Below are 23764 nucleotides of genomic sequence, written 5' to 3' on the forward strand. Positions count from 1 at the left end.
TAATTGTATTGAAACTTGAGGTACAGCAGAGCTCCACACCCTTAATCTATGGTGTGTAGAAACTCCACTGTTGAAAATACATAAGTGAAAGGTTCAGGCATGGCCGAATGGCCAGCCCCCCATGAAGGTGATCAAAAGACCGAATGGTCAAAAGATTACAAATACACTAGTAAAAAGTCTTATTTATACTAAACTAGCTACTAGGGTTTACATGAATAAGTAATTGATGCATAAATCCATTTCCGGGGCCCACTTGGTGTATGTTTGGGCTGAGCTTGATCTATCCACGAGCTGAGGCTTTTCTTGGAGTTGAACTCCAAGTTATAACGTGTTTTGGGCGTTCAACTCCGGATCATGACGTGTTTCTAGCGTTTAACTCTAGACAGTAGCATGTACTAGGCGTTCAACGCCAAGTTACGTCGTCAATTTCCGAATAAAGTATGGACTATTATATATTTCTGGAAAGCTCTGAATGTCTACTTTCCAACGCCGTTGAGAGCGCGCCATTTGGAGTTATGTAGCTCTAGAAAATCCATTTCGAGTGCAGGGAGGTCAAATTCCAACAACATCAGCAGTCCTTTTGTCAGCCTTTTTCAGAGTTTTGCTCCAGTCCCTCAATTTCAGCCAGAAATTACCTGAAATCACAGAAAAACACACAAACTCATAGTAAAGTCCAGCAATGTGAATTTAACATAAAAACTAATGAAAACATCCCTAAAAGTAGCTTGAACTTACTAAAAACTACCTAAAAACAATGCCAAAAAGCGTATAAATTATCCGCTCATCACCCTTCCCGACGACTCCATCGGCGTGACTCGCACACGAAATACAATGGTGAGATATGACCGAGACGTCCACCTCTAAAGGAGGAAACTAGCTTCCCCTCCATAGAATGAACAGAAGACTCGGTGGGATTTTCGATGCCGCCAATCGAGCAGGGTTCGCAGACAAAGTGCGATCTCAGAAAGGGAGGCTAGGGCACGATGTAGGCTACGGAAGAAACGTCATCTTTTTCCTAAGAAGGAAGTCAAAGCCGACGTGTAGGCCCATTTTTTTCCCCGTGGACTGGTTTGACCACCGAATGAGGACCTCTTTTGATGAAAATGTTGTGTACCATATTTTCATTGTGTAGTAAGAGCTGGGCCCATTTAGGAGTTCCATGGCTGAATGGGTGTTGGGCCGACAAAATCATGTACGAATGAAAGAACAAGAACCAAAAACAATCTTCTAACTTGTTGGCCCATAAACTCCATGGGCTTGGGTATTGCTTTATTCCACCTCAACATATGCATAATGAGCTTCATTTCTCTTTGGATCTGGGCCGGCTTGGCGATTCGGGTCTTGACAAAAAAAAATTCACATAATGGCTTAATGGATAACGCTCCCTGTATAAACTAATTAGGTGGTCCTCCAGTACGTAAACCCCACCATTATTGGGCACCCATTTAACAAAAAAGAGACAAGAAATGTATCCGAAATACCAGTTATCGCACTCCAACAATACTACGAACTAACAAAAGGGAAAAAAATAACCTGGCCCACACTAAGTATAAACAGTCCCAACCAGGCTCTCAAAGTCGACCAAGTGTGTGGGTATTAATTTGTGCCTCGAAGCCTGCACGAAAAATCCACAAAAAAAGGTGAGGTAAAACTAAGGGAATCATGCCAGTTTATGCTTTGCCAGATGTCGCCGACCACATGACCAAGGGAATCTTATGGCGGAGTATAGCCACAAAGCAGGAATTAAGCAACCCCACTACCTTCATTAGCAACACGGGAGCTCAACACCACTTCAGGCATGAATGAAACTCTCTAGAATGACCGGACTTTAGTCCTTCCGAAAAGAGCCCGTTGGTAATCGTGAGGTAAAACTAATGTTCATGGTGGTGTAAGGGTTAGACACCCCTAAAGCCAGTACGGAAATTTCTGTAGCCCTAATATGCCATCATGAAGCGAACCATCTCGATACCGCCACCTAAAAAAAAGGATAGCTACTACACAACACGGGATAAGACATATCATTCGGGTCTTACCGTGGAATATAGAACACGACAAATTTCCCCCCTATGAAGGAAGTGACTGAAGCAGAAATAAAGTTGTAACACAAATGCGGACATCTTAAATGCTCCTACTTGCATGGGTATCGAATCACGCGTGGTTTTGGTGAGAAGACGTACTGCCCAAGCATGGAGAACATGTCTCGCATTAGGAAGCCCTCACCAGAAATGAACACACCTCCACCCGATGCATTTTGTCATTTTCCTTGGTTAGATTCCCCCGTGACGATAAATAGTTCAGTGCATTGGTATAGGGTTTCAGGGTTTCCCCCTACTTATTCGCACAGTGGGAGTGGTTGCGAAAATAACATCATGTGTTCTGGTTAGGGAAGAATACCGAGGCACAATGCATACATTCTAAACCACCAACTAAGATTCCCATTGAGGCACCACTTTAACACCATTTACGCTGTATGACTGCATTGCCCTTGTTAGTTTGTGCAAGGCTCCACACGAAGACCTCTCTCAGCAATCCCCGCGGCACGTGTTGATGCAAACATAAGGTTTAGATGTCCAACATAATCATTTTGGTCTAGCTCGTCTCCCGAAGAACACGATATGCACAACCTTGCCTTATCCATCACCTTGTCCCATCATGCTTGCTCACATGGTGGACAATTGGGATTTGGCGGGAAAGTGAAGAGCCCCCAAGCAAAGTCTAAACGACGTCGCAAGGGGTAATCTATTTTTCAGGGATACATTGCTAGAATCTCCCAAGGCCAAGTCACCCTTTCTTCTATAAATACCAGGCTCCTCCTCAAAACCAATGTGAAATCTAAATAAGGGTTAGACCTGGATCACGTCACAACCCATACACCAATTCAACACGGCAAGCCTCTATAGAACAATGAAAATGGCTAGAACCAGCCCTCCTCCACGATGTAGAAAAAATTCCCCACCATCTTTGGTCATAAGCGAATTCAATTATGGGATTGGGTGAAATTGACAAACATTTTATCAAGCTTCTAAGACTTCAACTATGAGCACTCTCTCCCCTTTTGCACTCCACAGTCAATTTCACATTTAGGAAGGCCGTGGCGACTTGCACGATTGCCGCTCTACCAATGTGTCTAACGACAATCTATGCAAGCTACGCAACCGATTTCTGACGACAGTCACTGTCTTTGGTCGACTCCGTTCACAAGCAACAAGTCTTCCTTGGTGGTGAACGGACCAGTTACTCCTTGGCATTTATATCATGCTTTGTACTAGTATACTTTTTCTCCTACTACTATTTCATTTAAAATGAAAAAAAATGTTTCACAATGCAATGTAACACATTTTTAATTCCCCTGTATATCAACACAGTTTGAGGCTAACATATGTCTTGTAGTTTCACTCCCAGCTCAAACTGCTTTAGCGTTCAATCGTATACTAATTAGGTTTATACATGCATGAAGTGTTTCCCAGCGTCATGCCATCAAGTTTATGTGTTTCGGTTACACGTGTTGCATGCACATTAACGTGACTCATGCTTGACTTGCATAACAAGAAATTTATTGATTACTACATCCAGATCAGTTACCTTAATACCTCAATTAATCTCTTCCAAGATACCCTTCAACGATTGTTTAACCATGAAACTGTGATTTTTTAAAAAAAAATCGTTTCCGGTCGTATTTATATTTTACTCATATTTATCCGATATCGACACACATTATTTTTCCATGCAACAAGGAAATGAACGTTAGCTTTATTCCCCATGTGAACGTCTATGAATGGTTATATCAATGTAGCCAAAAAAATAATGAAAGATATCCTACGTAAATTAATTTACTTATCACAATCTTTTAAAAAAAAAGTCTTAAAAATACAATTTAGGCATAAAAAAATAAATTGAGCAACATTTACTGACACATCAATAAACTTATTGCTAAAGGGTTTGGTTGTAAAGAAATAAGTAGTTAATACTAATACAATAATATTTTCATTTGACACAATAAGAATACCAATCCATAATGTTAATAAATTTCAATACTAGTATTAAAACAGATAAGTTTAATCACAATACTAACATTAAAATAGAAAAAGATTAATAAATTTTTAGTAAAGTTTATATTTCTATTAATAATGGTACATAACTAAAAATATCATTTATTCAAAAAATAGAGAACACAAAATTAACATTAAATTAGATGTTTATATAAATATTTAATTAAATTTACTATATAATTTATGTTTCTCACCTATAACAATGAGAAGTGCGTTGATACAGACATACAGTGGCATTGAAGGTTGACTGCACCGACGAGGTCACTAGTTCAAAGCCTGCCACTACCATTTTGGAATTTTCCAAACTTACAACTGCTAACAAGTGGACAACTAGCATGCTGAGAACCGTAGGATGGGGCTAGATCACAGGCGGGGATGCGATGCCATGGAACACCATAGAGACCACCGTGGCCGAACCGATTTTTGACTGTTTTACCGAATTTAACCGGTCTTCGCCAGTTCATGGTCTGATTCACCAGTTTTTTGGTTAGACCAGCCAGTTTGGTTCGGTTTTCACAATTACGGGTAACCCTTCTCCTTTACCGCAAACGGTAATTCTCGATAATAACATGACTTATAATTTTATATACCTGCTCTTCTGCTCGATATTCATTAAACTAATCTATATGTACTTAAAAATATCGTAAAACACACACTAGTCTTTAATTTCATTTTCGTTATCTTCATGTCGCCTGTTACGGGTGTAAGTAACCGAACCAATCTGAAATTTACTGTAAAATCGTGCCGATATTTACAACAGATGATTGATAAATTACAATTATTAGGCTTTAAAAAATCGAGAAAACTGACCGAACCGATCCGTTGTCGTTTCTGTTCGGTTCGGTTGTCCATAAAGTAGCAACCCAAACGGTTGCTATTATTTCAGGACCCTACAGGCCGGTTCAGTTGTTCTTCGATCTAAAATTGAAGCAAACCGAACCAATTACACCCCTATAACTAATATTCTTCTTCTTCAAGGAGCAATCCTCAGAGCCAGTTATAATAACCAATGACCCCCTAAATTCATCCTCAATTATAGGATACCAAAATTGAGTAACCCTAATTACCCAAAAAAGTCATCTCGACACTCACATGAGTTACTTGTGACCGCCATTCGATTCACTTGAAAGTTTTGCCCCTTCTAGAAACCCTGATTGCAGATTTCGCACAAGAGTCAGAAGAAGGAAGAAAACACACATGAAGTTTTTCCACATTTTGTTCGTATCNNTGAGGAAAAGACACTACTGGAGGACGAGGGGAACACGACCGTCCCCTCCCCCCACCACCACCACCTCTCTGACAACGACAATGAACCAAACCACAATGGGCGAGGTGCGTCGCGACAATAAGCCCGCAACTCACGGCATGGCTTCAACATAGTTCGTGGTGAGTGCGACGTGCTGCGGGGTGTGGCTGATGGCTCCGGAGATATTGATATCGAAGGGATGGTAAAATCGCCCCCTAGACAATCATAGCACTGCGTTTACCGTTAAGTTTGATGTGGTATGCAAGAAAAAGCTCACAACGGAAAATATTTTCCCTTATAACTATCGGGTTACCAATTGTACTTAACCCTTGCTCTAACTACTATCATGTTTTTCGCCATAGATATAAGATAGAGGTATCAATTCTTGGCTATTCAATTATAATCATAAACATTATGTTTTGTCTATAAATTATTATAGCTTTAAATTTCTTAAATCATCATTTCTTTCTATGAACCAACCATCTTTGGTAGCAATAAAATTAACACTTACACGTTTGTATATATTTATTTGCTTTGCACTATAAATACAATGTATTAAATTCCAAAAAACTATAAGTACCTCTTAAATTCAAGATGTTTATAACACAATAATTATTCATTAATTTATATATTATAAAATATCTGTATAATACAATATTTAGCATTATTTCCAGCATGACTAAACAATTCAGTAAAAAAAATACTTCCTTAAATCATTTGAAGCTAGTTTATTTTTAACTTCGACAATATCTTTTTTCATATTGTTGTATTTTTTCATGGATTTAACTTAAAAGGTAGACAAAAAAAAGCATCACGACATAATATATGTTCATTTCTCTTCCTCTTTTTTTTCATTTTACCTTTTCCCTCTTTAATTTTTGGTTTCACCTCAACAATTAAGTGCGCTTCATAGCATTGATGCACACTTTTAGTTTTTCTATTTTATCTCCATTGTATTTTATTTTGTTGTATTCTTTTTTTCTTGTTATTTAGGGCAAATCACAATAATAAGTCAAGGGGAGCAAAATTTTACACGAATCAGCCAAAATGAAAACTACTTCATAAATCCACCAATACACATTTATACGTAGTTCGAACCAGCTAAATTTGAACTCCATTTCTACGTAATTCGAACCAGCTGGGTTCGAATTATACACAAACACATGCACACAGTAATTCGAACCAGATGGGTTCGAATTATACACAAACACACGCACACACTAATTCGAACTAGTTGGGTTCGAATTACACACAGTAATTCCTATGCTGTTAAAAAAATTAATAATTTATTAAAAAAATTTTATTAAAAAATTTATTAAAAAATTAATAATTTAAAAATTTAAAAATATATATTATTTCATACATTAAAAAAAGCTAACAAAATATTTAATTACGAGACTTTTTTAAAATATTTGTGATCTATCAATTCGAATTTCATACAATACTCTTTTGTCCATTTTTAATAGCTCATGAATATTTTTTAATAAATTTATTTAAATTATACTACAAAAAATATTTTATCCTATGCAAAACAATTTTAAAAAATGGCTTAAAAAATGTTAGGAGTACTATAAAAATTTGTAATGTTCTAATAACTTAGGTAAATACATGCATGTACTCAAATTTTAAATAAAATACTCTACATAGTCAATAATAATTTAGAAATGAAAGAAAATATTTTATTCCATACAAAATAATTAAAAAATATATTTTATTCTAGTACAAAATAGTTTTTAAAAAATGGCTTAAAATATGTTATGAATACTATAAAAGTTTGTAATATTCTAGTGATTTATTTAAATACATGATAAAAATATTTTTTCTTTAAGATCTAAATTATTATTGACTATGTAGAGTATTTCTTTAATGTCCTAAGTCATTTGGATATTACAAATTTTTACAAATTTGTAATATATGGTGATTCGAATCACTATATAATTTAGGAGTACTATAAAAATTTGTAATATATGGTTGACTTAGGACATTAAAGAAATACTCTACATAGTCAATAATAATTTAGATCTTAAAGAAAATATTTTTATCATGTATTTACTAAATCACTAGAATATTACAAACTTTTATAGTACTCATAACATCTTTTAAGCCATTTTTTAAAAATTATTTTGTATGGAATAAAATATTTTCTTTCATTTCTAAATTATTATTGACTATATAGAGTATTTTATTTAAAATTTGAGTACATGCATGTATTTACCTAAGTTATTAGAACATTACAAATTTTTATAGTATTCCTAACATTTTTTAAGCCATTTTTTTTAAATTATTTTGCATAGGATAAAATATTTTTTTGTATAATTTCAATAAATTTATTAAAAAAATTTATTAAAAAATATTCATGAGATATTAAAAATGGATAAAAGAGAATTGTATGGAATTCGAATTGATAGATCACAAATATTTTAAAGAAGTCTCGTAATTAAATATTTTGTTTGTTTTTTTTAATGTATGAAATAAAATATATTTTTTTTTAATTTTTAAATTATTAATTTTTTAAATAAATTTTTTAATAAATTTTTTTAATAAATTATTAATTTTTTAACAGCATAGGAATTACTGTGTGTAATTCGAACTCAGCTGGTTCGAATTAGTGTGTGCGTGTGTTTGTGTATAATTCGAACCCAGCTGGTTCGAATTATGTAGAAATGGAGTTTGAATTTAGCTGGTTCGAACTACATATAAACGTGCATTGGTGGATTCATGAAGCAGTTTTCGTTTTGGCTGATTCGTGAAAAATTTTGCTCCCCTTGGCTTATTATTGTGATTTGCCCTTTTATTTACATTGAATATTTCTCATTATTAAGACCCAAAAATCACCTCAATACTCTAGTCAAAACCAACAAACGTAGCTGCATGTTGTAACCTTATCATAACCCCATCGGGGTAGCCGTTACACTCTATGGACATTTTTCCTTTTAGTCCGTTTTCCTCATGCGTTTTTTCTCCCTCCTTTATTTATTTATTTTTTTTTTGTGACTACTTTTCTTTGGACTAGAATAATTCATTTTTCAGTCCATTCCTTACAAGGAGCAATGACAAGAAAGCGTATCAATGGGCCCATTTTTAGGGAGCACGGGGTCCAGTCCAACCCACCGTTACGTTTGTACAGGCGTCATGTGTGGCACCGTTACAGCTGCTGCAAGCCAGCCATCAGGCATGAAGAGCCCCTATGCGACAAACCTGTCAGGCCGCCTCCCCCTGCCTCGACACCATAACCACGTGTCGCTCAGAAACTCACGCAGAAGGAATAAAAAAATCTCTGTATGCTCATTGATCTGTATACAATAATTTTCCAACTTTAAATACCATTACATAATTTTAAAATTTAACAAGTACCCCTCAACTCACTGGAATATATCTTCGACGAAAAAAATACTGAGATGGCCACTGTATTTTGATGATATGACATATTTTTAATTAATTATTAAATTATCTTTTATGATTAATTTTAAAAATTACAAACAGAAAAATTCAAATTCTTTTGCCCTAATTTTTGCTAATTAAGCTACTCTCTTCCAAATCAATTTCTGCAAAAGGATTTGCCTCACGCTTTTCACGGTTCCTCTCTCTTCTACTATTGCTGTTCCAGGCACCACCACCATCACCGGTCTTGTTAGAAATAAGAGAGTAATATGAAGAGTATATTATTGAGTGAGTTGAAAGGTACAATACATAGGGATATATATAGGTACTAAAAGAATTAAAGTAATAAAAGCATACAATCCTACAATTAATATACAAATATTCTATATAAATATAAATGATACTCATTGATCTAAATTGATTCTAATTTATTCTTTAACATCCCCTTTCAAACTCAAGTGGGAGCTAAGGATACCATCTTAAGTTTGGATACTAGAGTCTGAAAACGAGTAGGATGATGAGCATTCGTGAAGATATCAGCAGTCTGATCGAGAGTTCCAAAGTAACGAGGCGAACAACATCAATAAGGAGATATTACCGGACAAAGTGACAATCAATCTCAATGTTCCAGATAATTCTAAATGGTATATTGACTCCGGTTGCTTTAATCACATGTCTCCTTTGCATCATCTTTTCTCGTCTTTGTCTACCACTACAAATTCATCTTCTGTCAATACTGCTAATGATTCTCTCTTGCACACGACACACAAGGGTTCTATTTTTCAGTCAACTCTTAATCTCCTTGATACTTATTATATTCCCAAATTGAACTTTAATCTTATTTTGTTGGCCAACCTGTTGATCTCAATTTTGATGTCAATTTTTTTTATTTCTGGTTGTTATGTGCAGGATCGTCGAATGGGACAAGTTATCGGGACTGGATGTAAGGTTGGAAAGTTATTTAAACTCGAGAATCTTCATATTCCTCTTGAGCCAAATCTCTATGTTGCTTCTTCTCCATCTACCCTTCACTTATGGCATCAAAGTCTTGCTCACAGCTTCTTAGAAAAATTACGTCCTCTTATGTCTCAGGGTGTTTTGGGTCAGGTTAATAATGAGTTTTTTTATTGCATTTCTTGTCAAACTGCCAAACAATCTGATTTATCTTTTCACAATAATTCATCTCTTGCTTGCTATCCTTTTAATCTTATCCACTTTGATGTTTGGGGCCTGGCTCCCACTGCTTCTATAGGAGGTGCTCGATACTTTGCTGTTTTTATTGATGATTATTCACGCTTTACTTGGGTTTATTTGATTACTAATCACCATGAGTTACCTCAGATTTATATTAACTTTGCCACTATGATTAAAACTCAGTTTTCCAAGGTCATTAAGGTTTTTCGATGTGATAATGCTATGGGATATCGTGATTCCAAACTTTTAACGTTTCTTGTAGAACAGGGTATATTGTTTGAGTTTTCTTGCCTTGGTACGTCTCAACAAAATGGACAAGCTGAACGCAAACATCGTCACATTCTTGACTCTGTTCATGCAATGCTTCTTTCTTCTTCGTCTCCTGAGTGTACTTGGGGTGAAACCGTTCTTACTGTTGTTCATGTTATCAATAGACTTCCTTTTTCTGTTCTTGGTAATGTTACTCCCTTTAAGTATCTTTATCATACCTCTCCAGATTACAATCCTCTTCGAGTTTTCGATTGTGTTTGTTTTGTTCTTCTTCAGCCTCATGAATAGTAAACTTGAACCGTGGGCTCGCATGTGTTGTTTCCTGGGTTATGACACTGAACATGTCATTGTTGGGATCCTCTCTCTAGACGTATTCATATATCTCGTCATGTTGTCTTCTGGGAGCATCACATGTTTTCTCGATTCTCCTTCTTTGAGTCCATTCCTCCTACTCAGTTACCTTTTTTTTACTAATTCCAATGTTGATCTTTTTCCTAGTGATGATTCTACAGGTTCTATCTCGAGTCACCCACTACAGCCTCCTGCTCTTCCGCCTTCTCTATCTCCCGATGATTCCAGACCAGACGACAATCCTGCTCCTACCGTCATGCCTCCTCCTTCCACTTGTTCTTTTAGGATAAGAAATTCACCTCCTCATCTTCTTAGTTATCATTATTTTTCTACTATTCTTTATCAACATGAACCTAATTAATTCAGAGAAGCCTCCACAAATTCAAATTGGCAATAAGTAATACAGAAAAAAATACAAGCACTTGAAAAAACACACACTTGGAATTTGGTTGATCCTCCTTCTATCAGGAAGTTATGGGAAGTAGATGGGTATACAAGATCAAGACTTGCTCTGATACCATGTTAGAAATAAGAGAGTAATTTGAAAAGTGTATTAGTGACTGAGTTGAAAGGTACAATAGATAGGGGTATATATAGGTGCAAGAAGAATCAAAATAATAAAGATATATAATCCTACAATTAATATACAAATATTATATATAAATATAAATGATACTAATTGATCTAAATTGATTCTAATTTATTCTTTAATAGGATTGAAAACCACCATAAGAAAAAGCTGTTGGACCACCATAACAAGACAAAACAAAATAGTTCAAAAAGAAAAACCAAAAACAAATATTGAAGAACAATAAAAAAAATTAGATGCCGATCAAAACAGTAATTCATGATCCGTGATGCTACAACACACCAAACCGCACAATAAAAACTTCAAGTTTCGAACTTGAAATCTAACATGCAAATAAAAAAATCAGAAAATAACTATCTGAAACGAAAAGCCTCAAATAACATTAAGAGGAAGAGGCAGAGAAGGCAGTTGCAGCGACTAACGGCGAGCAATGAGCAGCAACTGGTGGGAACAGTGAACAGTTGCAAGCAATGACTGGTGACGAAAAGACGAGGAACAACTACTTGCGAAAGGCGCGATGAAGTCGATGAGTGAGACAATAATAAAGGTGCAAGAACGACAGGGAGTGGGTTCATAAAAAGCGATAGCAGTGAAGGTGCAGGGACGACGCGAGCTGGCGAACACAAAGAATCCATCGACGGGGCGACAACCGTGAAGTATCAGCGACAACGACTACCGTGTTTTGGCTGTAACTGAGAGAGTGCGTTTAGAGAGGGGGAATATTAGGGTCAGGGGGAGGGAATTTCTAGGTTTTATTGAGATAATTAATTAAAAATTTCATTTTGGTATATATATTTAATAAGGTTGCCATGTCATTAAAATATGGTGGCCACTTTAACATTTTTTTTGTCAGATATGTGCTCCAGCGAACTCAGGATACAAAATTTTAAAATCATTTAGGGACTATTTTGTTAATAACATAAGTCAGATAGTATTTTATCAACATCAGAATCTTTCGAATACCAATTTAATATTTACCTCTTTTAAAATTTTATATTTTCTTTTATACCACAGATATAATGTACAACAGGTAAATCGTATTTCAATAGAAAAACATCATCATCATCTGAATAATATAAGAAACAAAAAGCACTGCATATATAAATCATAATAAATTTATAGCTATATATAACAGTTTACTTTAAACCTCTTACAAAATCAAAAGAACGCGCGGTAAACAACGTTATCATTAATTATAATTTTAGTAATTTTATACACAATCATTATTTGGATTTTAAAAAGGTGGATTCTATAGTGCCTTTTATTATGGTACTTAAATTGCCTAATTTATTTTTATAAGTAAAAAATAAAATGTATAAAGTAAAAGTAAAACATTTAAAATTTATTAAATATTATTTCTTTACCTTTTTTAGTAAGTTAGGCACTATATCTTAAGCACCATAGTGTTCGCTTTTTATAAATAACTGACTACTTTTTCTTTTATTACCAAAGATAGAAGACTCAAATTCACAATATCTTAATTGAGTTGGAGAGACTATGCCATTTAAACTATTATTCATTAGCTAACTGACTACTTTTAGTCATCATATATACTGGATATTATATTCATTAAATATTATCTAAAAGGATAATGTAATATAAATCCTCATGTAATAGAGATGAAATTACAATAGGAAGAGGCTGAAGGAAAACATGTCTTCAATAAAAGCACCTTCACACCTTTATTTTTTAATAAAATAAAAAATAGTGCTTATTATAATATTAAAAGAATGTTTATAATACGATTTAAATTAATTTAGAAAGAAAAATTACTTTATTATAATTTAGATTCTATTCATTTGATTTTATTTTTCAATCTAATCCAAATATTTGTAATAATTTATAATTATATTGTATCTATTTGAATTTTTTAAGTCAATTCAACTCAAACGATTAAGACTTGGATGAAATCAATTTATATCTTATTCAAATTTTAAATTTTACAATTTTTTCATTATTAATTTTTCGGAAACCTATCCAATCCAAAACTATTGAAAAATGGATGTTATCATGGGTAATATCTATGGATTTTCAAAGGAGTGAAGATCTGCACTCCTCATTCAGAAAGTGAAAAAATAAAAAATAAAATAAAATAGATTCTCCATTGATGACCACAATGGAACTTTATTTCACTTTTAAGGTAGTTCATAGTTCCCTTTTTTTTTTGTGCCCACGGTTTTTTTAAGATTCGATAGGTTAAGGGTTAATTCGTCGTGCATTTGAGCTATATTTAAAGGTATGTCATTGGCAAATAAATTACTATACGCACAAAGTAGAATTTAAACTTCTGATACTTATTTAAGCAGACATGTGAACTGAGTAACATGTCACTGATAGTTTTACCCTCTAGACAAGAGACAAAGCTGAGAAAATTTCATCTATGCATGGATTGCACTCATTGAACTCATGATGCTGAATTTATCTTTACGGGATTGCGACCTACGAAACTATTCTTCAAACGCATATATGATGGAAGCATATTTATTAAATAAAAGCTAACAGAGATTGTGTCCCTCCATTTCAATAACATGTAGGCCATATGTAAAAGCTAACATTATGCTCCAAATTAAATGGAAATAATGCATCTTTTATCTTCAATTATTGTCCTCAATCATTATTAAATGGAAATAATGCATCTTTTATATTATACAGAGACATTAAATATAAGATGATATACAAACAGATTTTGTGCTGTGTTAAATATAAGTTATAAAAAATTTGACTTAAAAATTGAATTTGTCAAATAGAAATATAGGAATAAAAATGGTAGATAAAATGATTGAAAGGCAGAAGCGCATGTGGAGTATGATGATTGAAATATGGGGAGCGTGAGGCAGAGGAGTCCCCCACCCCCCATTCTCTGAATTCTTAACCATAATCTATCAATCCTGAAAATAAAAACAAGTATGAATCTTTTGTTTTGATTCACCTGGTTAGGTTTGTCCTCTGTATTGTCCTCATCCTTACCGTTGTTTGGTCGTTCAAATTAAATATGGGTGCGCACGTACAATGCAAGACCCCTCATGTCTTTGCCGTCGGTGATGATCCTTAAAAATAATTATTTTTTATATTAATTACGTAAATAGTTATTTAAAAAAATTATGTGATTAAGTGATTGTATAAAATATTTTATATTGTCAATATATTAAAATTAAATTCATATTATTTAAATAAAAAATATTAAAAACTAATTTTTAGTTAGTTATCAATATTAATATTTTTTTAATTTTAGAAATTTTATATTTTAAAAGATTTATAGTTTAAGATTTATAATTTATGATTTTGGATTTAAAATTTAAGATAAAAAAATAATTTAAAAATTGACTAATATTAGTTGAAAAAATTGGCTTTCTAATAACTTTCTTCATTTAAACATATTTTTGCTGAATATCTTTTAAAAGAATATTTGAGAGTTAATATTTTTAATAAGAAATAAAAATTAATTACTGCTAATATAAATATAAGACACAAATAAAAATATTAGTTACTTAATATTTTTATTTTTTGTGTATATTTATGTATTTTTTAAAAATTTAATTTTGATTCGAAAGTATAAAATATTTTATGCAATCGTATTTATTATTTAGATCATTTTTAAATAATAATTTAAAAGTTAATTATTGACGTGAGAATAAATGATACACTATCATATATAAGAATTAAATTTATTTTTTAATTAGTTATCATAAAAATTTTAAAATTAACAAATAATTTTTTAAGAGACAAATTTTATATAAAAATATAAAAAATCAATTTTTAGTTATTTAACATTATCCAATTTTTTTTAATGTTAAAAAATTTTGTTTTCTGGAGAGTTTAATTATGATTTAGGGTTTAAAATTTAGCCTTTATTAAGATCGATTGATATTAATAAAAAAAACTCCCTAATCTTATTCATTTTATTAAAAAAAATCCGATTAAAAAAAAATTCAAGTAACGATATTGATTTGTATTTACAGCTTTTTGATTATTTGTTTTTTTTTACTGTATTTTTCAATTTGATAGTAAAAAATTAATTCGTTACAAATCTAATGAATTCTTTTTAAGAGTTCGCAGCCATTGGATTGTTTCAATCACAAGATAAGATTCGAATCTCCAATCCTTAAATAAATTAATAAATTAACCACTAAATCAACTTAAATTGGTTATCATCCTTCTGTTTTAATTTCTCTTATGTTTTTTGTTCTGATTCCCCCACTTTCCATGTGCATGATCACAATGTGTGTACGATAATTATTCCATATGGTGGTGGGTAGGGAACCCTTGAGAACGAAACTCCATCGTCGGGATGCTATTGCAAGTGGCAACATTGGTTCACTAATTCATTTCAATATATAGCTGTCAAATTGAATAATAATAATTCTCTATTTGGCTGAATTATTTCACTTTCTTGAATCCAAAATCTACTAGAGTAGTTATTTTGTAGCTTATTATTAGGTCAAATCAATTAAGGCAGGAAAACTAGTATCTAGAAAATCAATATGTACCCAGAAGTGTAAATAGTATATTTATTTGTCATTAGGGTAAAAGATGCCATAAGCTTTTAAGTAGAAGACGACATAATAATAATATCTTAGCTACAAAATATATATATGATGATGAAGGGAAAAGTCTATCTATCTATCTATCTATCTCGCCGATATACATCGCATCCCACCCACCACCTCCATCATTCGAAAGAGCAAATCATCATCAAATCATGCTCCACCAATTAATTAGTTGCACTTGCACAAACTACAATTCAGAACGCGTGTGTGTAGTATATATGATTATGATCATGATAAAGTAGTAGTAGTAGTGCACGTACTATACTTGATACTAAAAAAGTCATTAGCTTTTTCTTTGACATGAAATAGCTAGGGTCACCAAATGTATTTATTCATCATCAATTCGATCCACACATATACTATTTATACACCAAAGTCAGTTACTAAAATCAGCCACTAATATATTTGTGTATAAATAAATGTGTATTTATATTTCAACATATATGTTATACTGGTAGCTGACTTTAGTATACACGTAGCATAATCCTTTGAATATATATTTATTCTATATTTAATAATAGTACATACATTACTACACAATAGTTTCATAAAGTTAAATTAATTAACAAATACTATATTAGATATACTTGATTTATATGCTTGTTAAAAGTTTCACACTACTGAAAGATATATTAGATTTTTAAATAATTTATATGTGTGAAATATGTTTTATTTTATAACCTAATTTTTATGATTGAATTAAGTCTACTTATAATACTTATGTCTAGACTTTTAAAAAAGAAAGTTATTATCATATATAAAAAAAATTCTATTAAATTAATTTATGTTACATATATACTAAAGTAATTTTATTATAAATATCTATTAATTATTAATGACTTGTTATTTAATTAATAGATTAGAACAAAAGTTATAATTTACACCGGTTACACATGAGAATTTTTTTATTGTATAAATTATGGTTTAATCACACAATATTCTCTATAATGTAACCCAAAAATATATGTTACTATAATTCTCATCATATTCCAGGCCAAAAGCATTTTTCCATTATTAAAAAGCTGAATCTATGTAAAGTGCACGCAGCATGAAGTAGTGGGATAATACATCGCACAAAAGGATTCAAATAATGCCTGTCTTTTTACTATTAATACAAGCTAAGTGTTAAGAAATTATTGAAATTGTATTAAAATAATGAAATATTAAAAATTTTGTTGATCAAATTCTTCCTGTAGAAGTTTAATTAATATTTGGAAAATTGTGAAACACTGCTGATGAGTTTGTGAATTTAATTAAGGGTAATTGTTCATTGCATTGTTATTGATGTGAATGAAAAATGAATATATCTTTTACAAGAGTTGCTTTTAATTAATATCTGTTGTTTGATCTTGCGCAGAGATGTGGACAACATATAAGAACTTCTGATTCACCATGTATGTACTGAGGTTTGCACCTGCTATGTATGTACTGAGGTTGTCACAATATATAGTTGGGGCCATGGGTTGTGGAATTTGCAACTGAGTAAGTATGTAATTGTTGAATTGAAATTATTTCAGTAAGAGTAGAATTACATGTATATAAGTATGTATGCTTTATGTTCTTTTCCACTGATATAATGTACATTTTTGTTTACAGTACAATAGCTCTAATAATAAGATTATATTCTGTATAATATCAATAAGTTTTAGTGTTTTTTTTAGTTTAATAATATAATAAATTTATTTCTTTTTTAAAATACTATGAATGTTTTAATATAAATTAGATGAAAATTGGATAAAAATTTGTTTTAATTAAATTTATATTTATTTTGTATGAAACCAGATTTATTTTGTAATGGAAAAATTTTAAAAAAATTGTTTTACTTTATTGATGAATTTACAAATAAAAAATTCGTCTGTATTTAGAGTTGTGAATGCTTTTCTAGGTTTTAATTACCGATAAAAAATCTATCGAAAAATTTGACTCTAGTTATCGACAGAAAGTCTGTCGAAAAGTTTGACGTTAATCACCGACAGAAAATCTGACATTTTTAGTGAAGTGGAGGGTACGATTGCTGAAGAAAAATTTGTTGGTAACAAATAAAAATCTGTCGATAAATTACCGACGAAAAAAATCTATCAGTAAATAATTTTTGACGAGACTTTTATCAATGGACAAAATCTGTCGGTAACCAAAAATCTGTCTGTAATAAAGAGCAAATATATCTATAAATTTGTCTATCATAAACAGTTTTTTATTAGTGTTTTTCGGCTCCTCCTAGGTTTTTTAAGTTGTATGTGTAAATTTCAGAGACTCCAAGCCAGTTTGATAAAAATTGTGTGTATGCTTTTTGCTTATGTATTCTTAGGTTGCATTTGTTTATAAGCACGTATCTTTGAGATAGGGACACATAGATACAAAAATGTGTTTGGCAGATGAGATATGAATACAGATATTATATTCAGAAATACTGAATTAATATATTTTATGTCTATTCTGACAAAAAAGACAGACACTAACAAGAGACACAATTTATTTTTTATTTTTTTATTATTCTTGTTAATTTTTTATAATTATATATGTCTTCCCAAAACTTTTGAATGAAAATAAATTAGACTTTTATAATTTGTTTTAGTTTATCATCAAACAAAATACAAAAATATTAATTTTTATGTCTCTATTCTTTATGTCTTATTTTAAATATCTTGTTTTATAATGTTCTCAGAATCAAACCAACCATTATATAACAATTCCTCCTACATGGAAGGAACATTTTCTGTATTTATATCATGCTTATTATTGCCCATTATGACTGTTAATTGTTTTCTTCCCTTAAAAATTTTAATGAATTAACGTTTCTTGTTCTTGCATTTAGTTGAGTAGGATCCGAAATTAACAGAATTTGAGGTTTAGTCTCATGTTCTTTCTCCTTTTGTTTCTATGATAGATCTCGTTTTAGACTTTATTTGTTTGTGACTATCCAAACTCTAATTTTACTAAGCTTGGACTTTGTCTTGGAATAGTAATTCAAAAAAAAAAAAGTTAACAATACAATCTTAAACTTCCAAAATGACATACCCAAATTGTTAAACAAAAAATTAACCTTAAAACGACTTTATTACTCAACAACAACATAATCAAGAACTAATTAATACAAGAAAAACATATAAATAGATGAGAAAAATTTAAGAATTAATAATTTTAATTTATGTTGGGCATTACTTTTAGCTCAATAGTCTAGCACTATGTTTTTAGTCAACACTTTTAAATAATAACGATTAACTGTTGACTAAAACTAACAAATTGTGCTGACCCTATAACATTGTTGTAAATAAATAGATAGAGAAATAAAAATGCTAGAGATTGTAGTTTGTTACATTTACAACCTCTGGCGAGTGTAGTAAATGAAAGCAAAGGGTAGATGCTGCATCTATTTATCGGTTTTGGAAGAAAGGAACCAGTTGGTGAAGTTGTGGAGTGTAGCTTCATCGGCTCTATAATGTTTTTGTGTGAAGAGAAGCAAATCAGACCAAGTAAAATCAGGGAAATGTTTGGTCCCATCAATGCGAAGAATATCTTGGGGTGGTCTCAAAATCTTGTCTTCTTTAGGGCATAGAAAGAATGCCAATGACCTTCTCTCTTTGTACCTGTTTACCACTGCCCTATGCAAGCAACTCTTGTACCTTCCATTTGATAGTGCCTTCACAACCAACAAATAATCTTGTTCAACACTTATATGTATGTATGATTCCTCATTCTATAACCAAACACATGCATAATCCAACATACTCATTCATTACAATCAGGGTGGCAAAACGGGTTGAACCATTCAGGTCGACCCGCTAAAAAGGTGGGGCGGGTCTAAATTAAAAAATCCGTCAAACCCGCACCATTAAATTGGCGGGTTTTTGCTGGCTGGACTGGTCTGTCGGGTCGAAGATTTTTATTTTTTGTTTATTAAATAAAAGAGTGATTACTATTATAAAATTACTAATTATAAAATTTTCAAACATTTTTTTGTTTTTATTCTTCTTTTAGTTATTAACTTTATTTATTTTATTTTACAATTTTGTACATTTGCTCAAATTATGTGACTTATTTTTTAAAATAAAAATAGTTCTATTGACAAATATTATTTTAAACAATTTTATTAAAGTTAAAAATTAAAAAAAAGATAGTAAAAAAATATATTATAATTTGACTATTTTTTATTTGTATTTAATTTTTTAATCATTATTTTTAGGTTAATTTTAATGAATTTTATTTAAAAAAAAAGAATCAAGCGTGTTAGTCCGTCGACCCGCCAATCTACCATAAAGTAGAATAGGTTAACATTTTGAACCCATCTTAATTAGTGGGTCGGACCGATTAGACCCATTTATGAAGCAGGTCTAAGCGGAGCGAAACGGGTTAAGACGGACCGGTCCGCTTTGCCACCCCTAATTGCAATAATAAGCTGAATAATATATATGTGTTGCCTATGTGTTTGGAAAGATTACCCTAATTCGCATATATCCTCGTCACAACCCACATGGCCTTAATTTGTCACTACATTTATATCACTTTCGTTACATTTAGCATTTTCGTTTTACATTTTTGTAAAAGTATAGCCTACAAAAATAACATACAAACATGCTATTCATGTATTAAAATTAGTTAATAATATAGTTGTATATAAATATATATATGATTTATTTTATTTTTAATGTGTATTTATAGTTTAACATATATTTTATATTGATAACTAATTTTGATGTATATATAACATAATCGAATAACATATGATCCAACTTTTAAAAAGAATGAACCCCATCTCTCAACACTTACATTAAGATATTTTAAACAAAAAAAATTATCCTTTTGTGAATACCCCACAAATAAGTAAATAAATATGGCTACTGCATGCATAATTTATTTATTCCTTAACTACAAGCAACAAAACAGGATATTCCAATTTGAAAACAACAATGCTAGGGTAGATAGCTCAGGTACTATATATTTGTACCTACACTTGTCCAAATAGTAGAGTCCATATAAGCGTAATACCAAATTGAGTAATGTTAAACGAGTTAGTTTTTTTCATCAATATTAATTAATTTTTTTAAAATTATTTTATTTATTTTAATTTTTAATTTTTAAATTATAAATCTTAAATTCTAAATCTTTTATAACACGAGAATTTTTTAAATTAAAAACAAAATTAACTAATGCTAACTAAACATCCAACATTCAACAACATCTTTCACTGGACTCAGGCCGGAAATGCAGCTTCAATAATGATTAATGAATGTATGAAAAAAGGTGTGTCCGTTAATGGTACCACTTAATTATAGCATGTGTGTGATACTGTGATGGCTACCCTTGCCTAGTTGCCTACCTTTATATTCTCTTTGCTGCCATATATTGGAGAGTGAATATTATTATTATTATTATTATTATTATTATTATTGTTGTTATTGTTATTATTGTTATTATTATAAATTTATCAGAAATAATTAATTTATTACATAATAATATTTAAGAGACAAAAAAGTCAAACAACAATCTAAATTTATCTTATTTAATATTTATTAATTATCAACGATTGATAATTAATAAATATTAAATAAGATAAATTTAGATTGTTGTTTGACTTTTTTGTCTCTTAAATATTATTATTTTATTATTAACTCATTTGTTGGTTATATTCAATTTTTTTTGTTATTATGCCTAAAATATGAGGGGAAAAAAACTCAGTTCATGGTACTGACTACTGAAACAACAATATTGTATATCTGTATATGCATGCATGTAAGTTGTATATTTGACATGAAGGGCCTACCGTGAATGTATCACCAATGTTAACAATAAAAGCATCTGAGCGAGGTTGAACATTTTTCCACCTCTTATCAGCAAAGACTTGAAGCCCTCCAACTTGATCTTGGTGAAGAATGGTTATAGATGTTGGATCACAATGGGGTCCTGTCCCAAGTGTAAGGCTTGGTTGGTGGCATGGTGGGTAATAGTTGCATCTCATTATGGAACAACCTTCTTCAAATAACTCCTTGTAATGCAATCTATCTTTCAACCCTAAGCTTATTGCTAATAGCTCCGTTAGCTTCACCCCTAATTCCTTCATGGCTTTGCAGTACTTCTGGAACGTCACTCTATATATATACATAGCAATGAAAACTCATCATAAAAATTTACATTAATAACTAGAGCATCTATTATAATATATAGTCTTGTGTATATGATTGATTTCATAACGATTATACTACATACACCAAAATCAGTCACCAAAATCAGTCACCAAAATCAGTTACCAGTATAAAATATATCTTATAATACAAATTCATATTAAAAATAAATTAATCATACATATATTTATACACGAATATATTAGTAACTAATTGTAGTGGTTTATTTTAATGTACGAATAACATTTTTGATTTAATAATTATAGTAGCTAGAGTTTGTGATGGTTGAAAATTTAGTAGTATAGTAATAACTAGCTGGTAATAAGATTTTTTAGAGTAGCTAATGTTATTACATTATTAATTATACTAGAATTAAATTCAAATAACTTCTCATCAATATATATTTTTGATTTATATTATATTTAATATGCCGACGACTTGTCTTCCATTTCCATGAAAAGACAAGGAAAAAGTTCAAGAAAATGTTGAAACCAAAATCATATGAAACATACATTTTATGTTTTACACATCTTAAAAAATCTTAATAAGACTTATAAAGAAGTAAGAAAATTCAATCTTTATTACCATGAATGATGAATGTGATCATTACACATGTGATTCTTTTTAGAATATGAGAGAGGGGGAAAAACATGTTTTCCTCATTTTACTAAAAAGCTGATAAAATAACTAACTTTTATAGTAATAAAAATTAAAGTTCTAAACCGTAAATAAATTGTTTTTTTTTATATGTGAAACAAGCATTCTAAACAATAAGTGCTAGTTTGGACTATATTATTGCAATACTCTCTCATGGCACACTGAAATATTTAAAAAATTACTATAATCTATATATTTTACATAAACTAATGCAAAAAGTAATGGCAGAAAATACCCACATTATATTTATCCACACACTTACCCAGTTTGTTGAAAATCTTCTCCTAATGTGGTATTAAAATAATTTGCAACAACCGGCTCAAAGGTGTGATCATAATAAGGGAAAGACAAGGTTTCCTTCCATGGAAGTTTGGAAGAGAATCTATCAACATGTGCACCGGAATATCCCCACAATAAACCTGGTTTCTTTGAAAAACTCAACTTCCTCTGAGTGGGAACCCTAAAAAATTTGTCCATCTGAGCATATGCCTGAGCAATGAGCGCAGGATCAACCCCATGGTTGATCACTTGGAAGAACCCATGGCTCAAGCATGCTCGATGGACGAGCTTCGCGACGCACCACGTGGCCTCGTCGTCTCCATTGAGGAACCCAGAAAGGTTTACCACTGGAACTTCGAGTTCCCCGTGGGCGTCAACAAGGTCTTCCATTGGCCAAACGAAATTTGTGGGCAAGTGGGGCGGCTCCACCCCAATAACTGTTTCTTGATTCAATGTAGACAACAAGAGACTTGAGTCCATTAATGTTTTTCCAATGTCAACGATGATTTGAGGTATGTGATCAATATTGAAGGAAGAAAAAGGGGAACATACACAACTACACAAGCAAATTATATGGTGATAGCTAAATATTGTTGGAGATATATATAGAACTTTTTGGTTGTGGCATGTGTTTATATATATAGATGGTGGAGCGAGTTTACTTTTATATTTTCTTACTGCTTTCAATGTAGTAATTGTTACCTTGTGGTGTTCAATATTCACTATTTTGGCTGCCGACGAAATTGGGCAAATTTTATTGTATAAAATATAATTTTATAAATTATATTGTATAGAGAAATATTAGTAAATTAATATTTTTATAGTATTAGATAATATTTGACTGAATTTAAATCCTCTAATAAAATAAGAGAGTTAATAAAATGATAAAATAAAAAATTAATTACTATTAATTTTATAATTTTTGTAAAATGTATATTTATTTTCTTAGTTTAAGAGTGATTAATTTTTCACGTTATTATTTTACTAATTTTTTATTTTAAAAGAATAATAATTTTTTTACTTTAAAAGATTTTGATTTTTAATAATTAATGCTTTATTTTATATTATTATAATTTAAAATT

At 31.1% G+C, this 23764-nt stretch overlaps 1 protein-coding gene across 1 annotated transcript; it reads right to left on the reverse strand.

Moving 5' to 3' along the window:
• Positions 1-18783: 18783 nt before the first annotated feature.
• LOC107460663 (gibberellin 20 oxidase 2-like) lies at positions 18784-23265 on the reverse strand. The gene is made up of 3 exons (XM_016079049.3): positions 22666-23265; positions 21389-21713; positions 18784-19267 (listed from the first exon to the last, which is right to left on the reverse strand). The coding sequence occupies exons 1-3, from the start codon at positions 23160-23162 to the stop codon at positions 18998-19000; spliced, it is 1092 nt and encodes a 363-aa protein (XP_015934535.1). The 5' UTR covers positions 23163-23265; the 3' UTR covers positions 18784-18997.
• Positions 23266-23764: the final 499 nt, after the last annotated feature.

Source organism: Arachis duranensis, chromosome 8 (genome assembly GCF_000817695.3).
Source record: "Arachis duranensis cultivar V14167 chromosome 8, aradu.V14167.gnm2.J7QH, whole genome shotgun sequence".
In the NCBI taxonomy this organism is placed as follows: Eukaryota; Viridiplantae; Streptophyta; class Magnoliopsida; order Fabales; family Fabaceae; genus Arachis; species Arachis duranensis.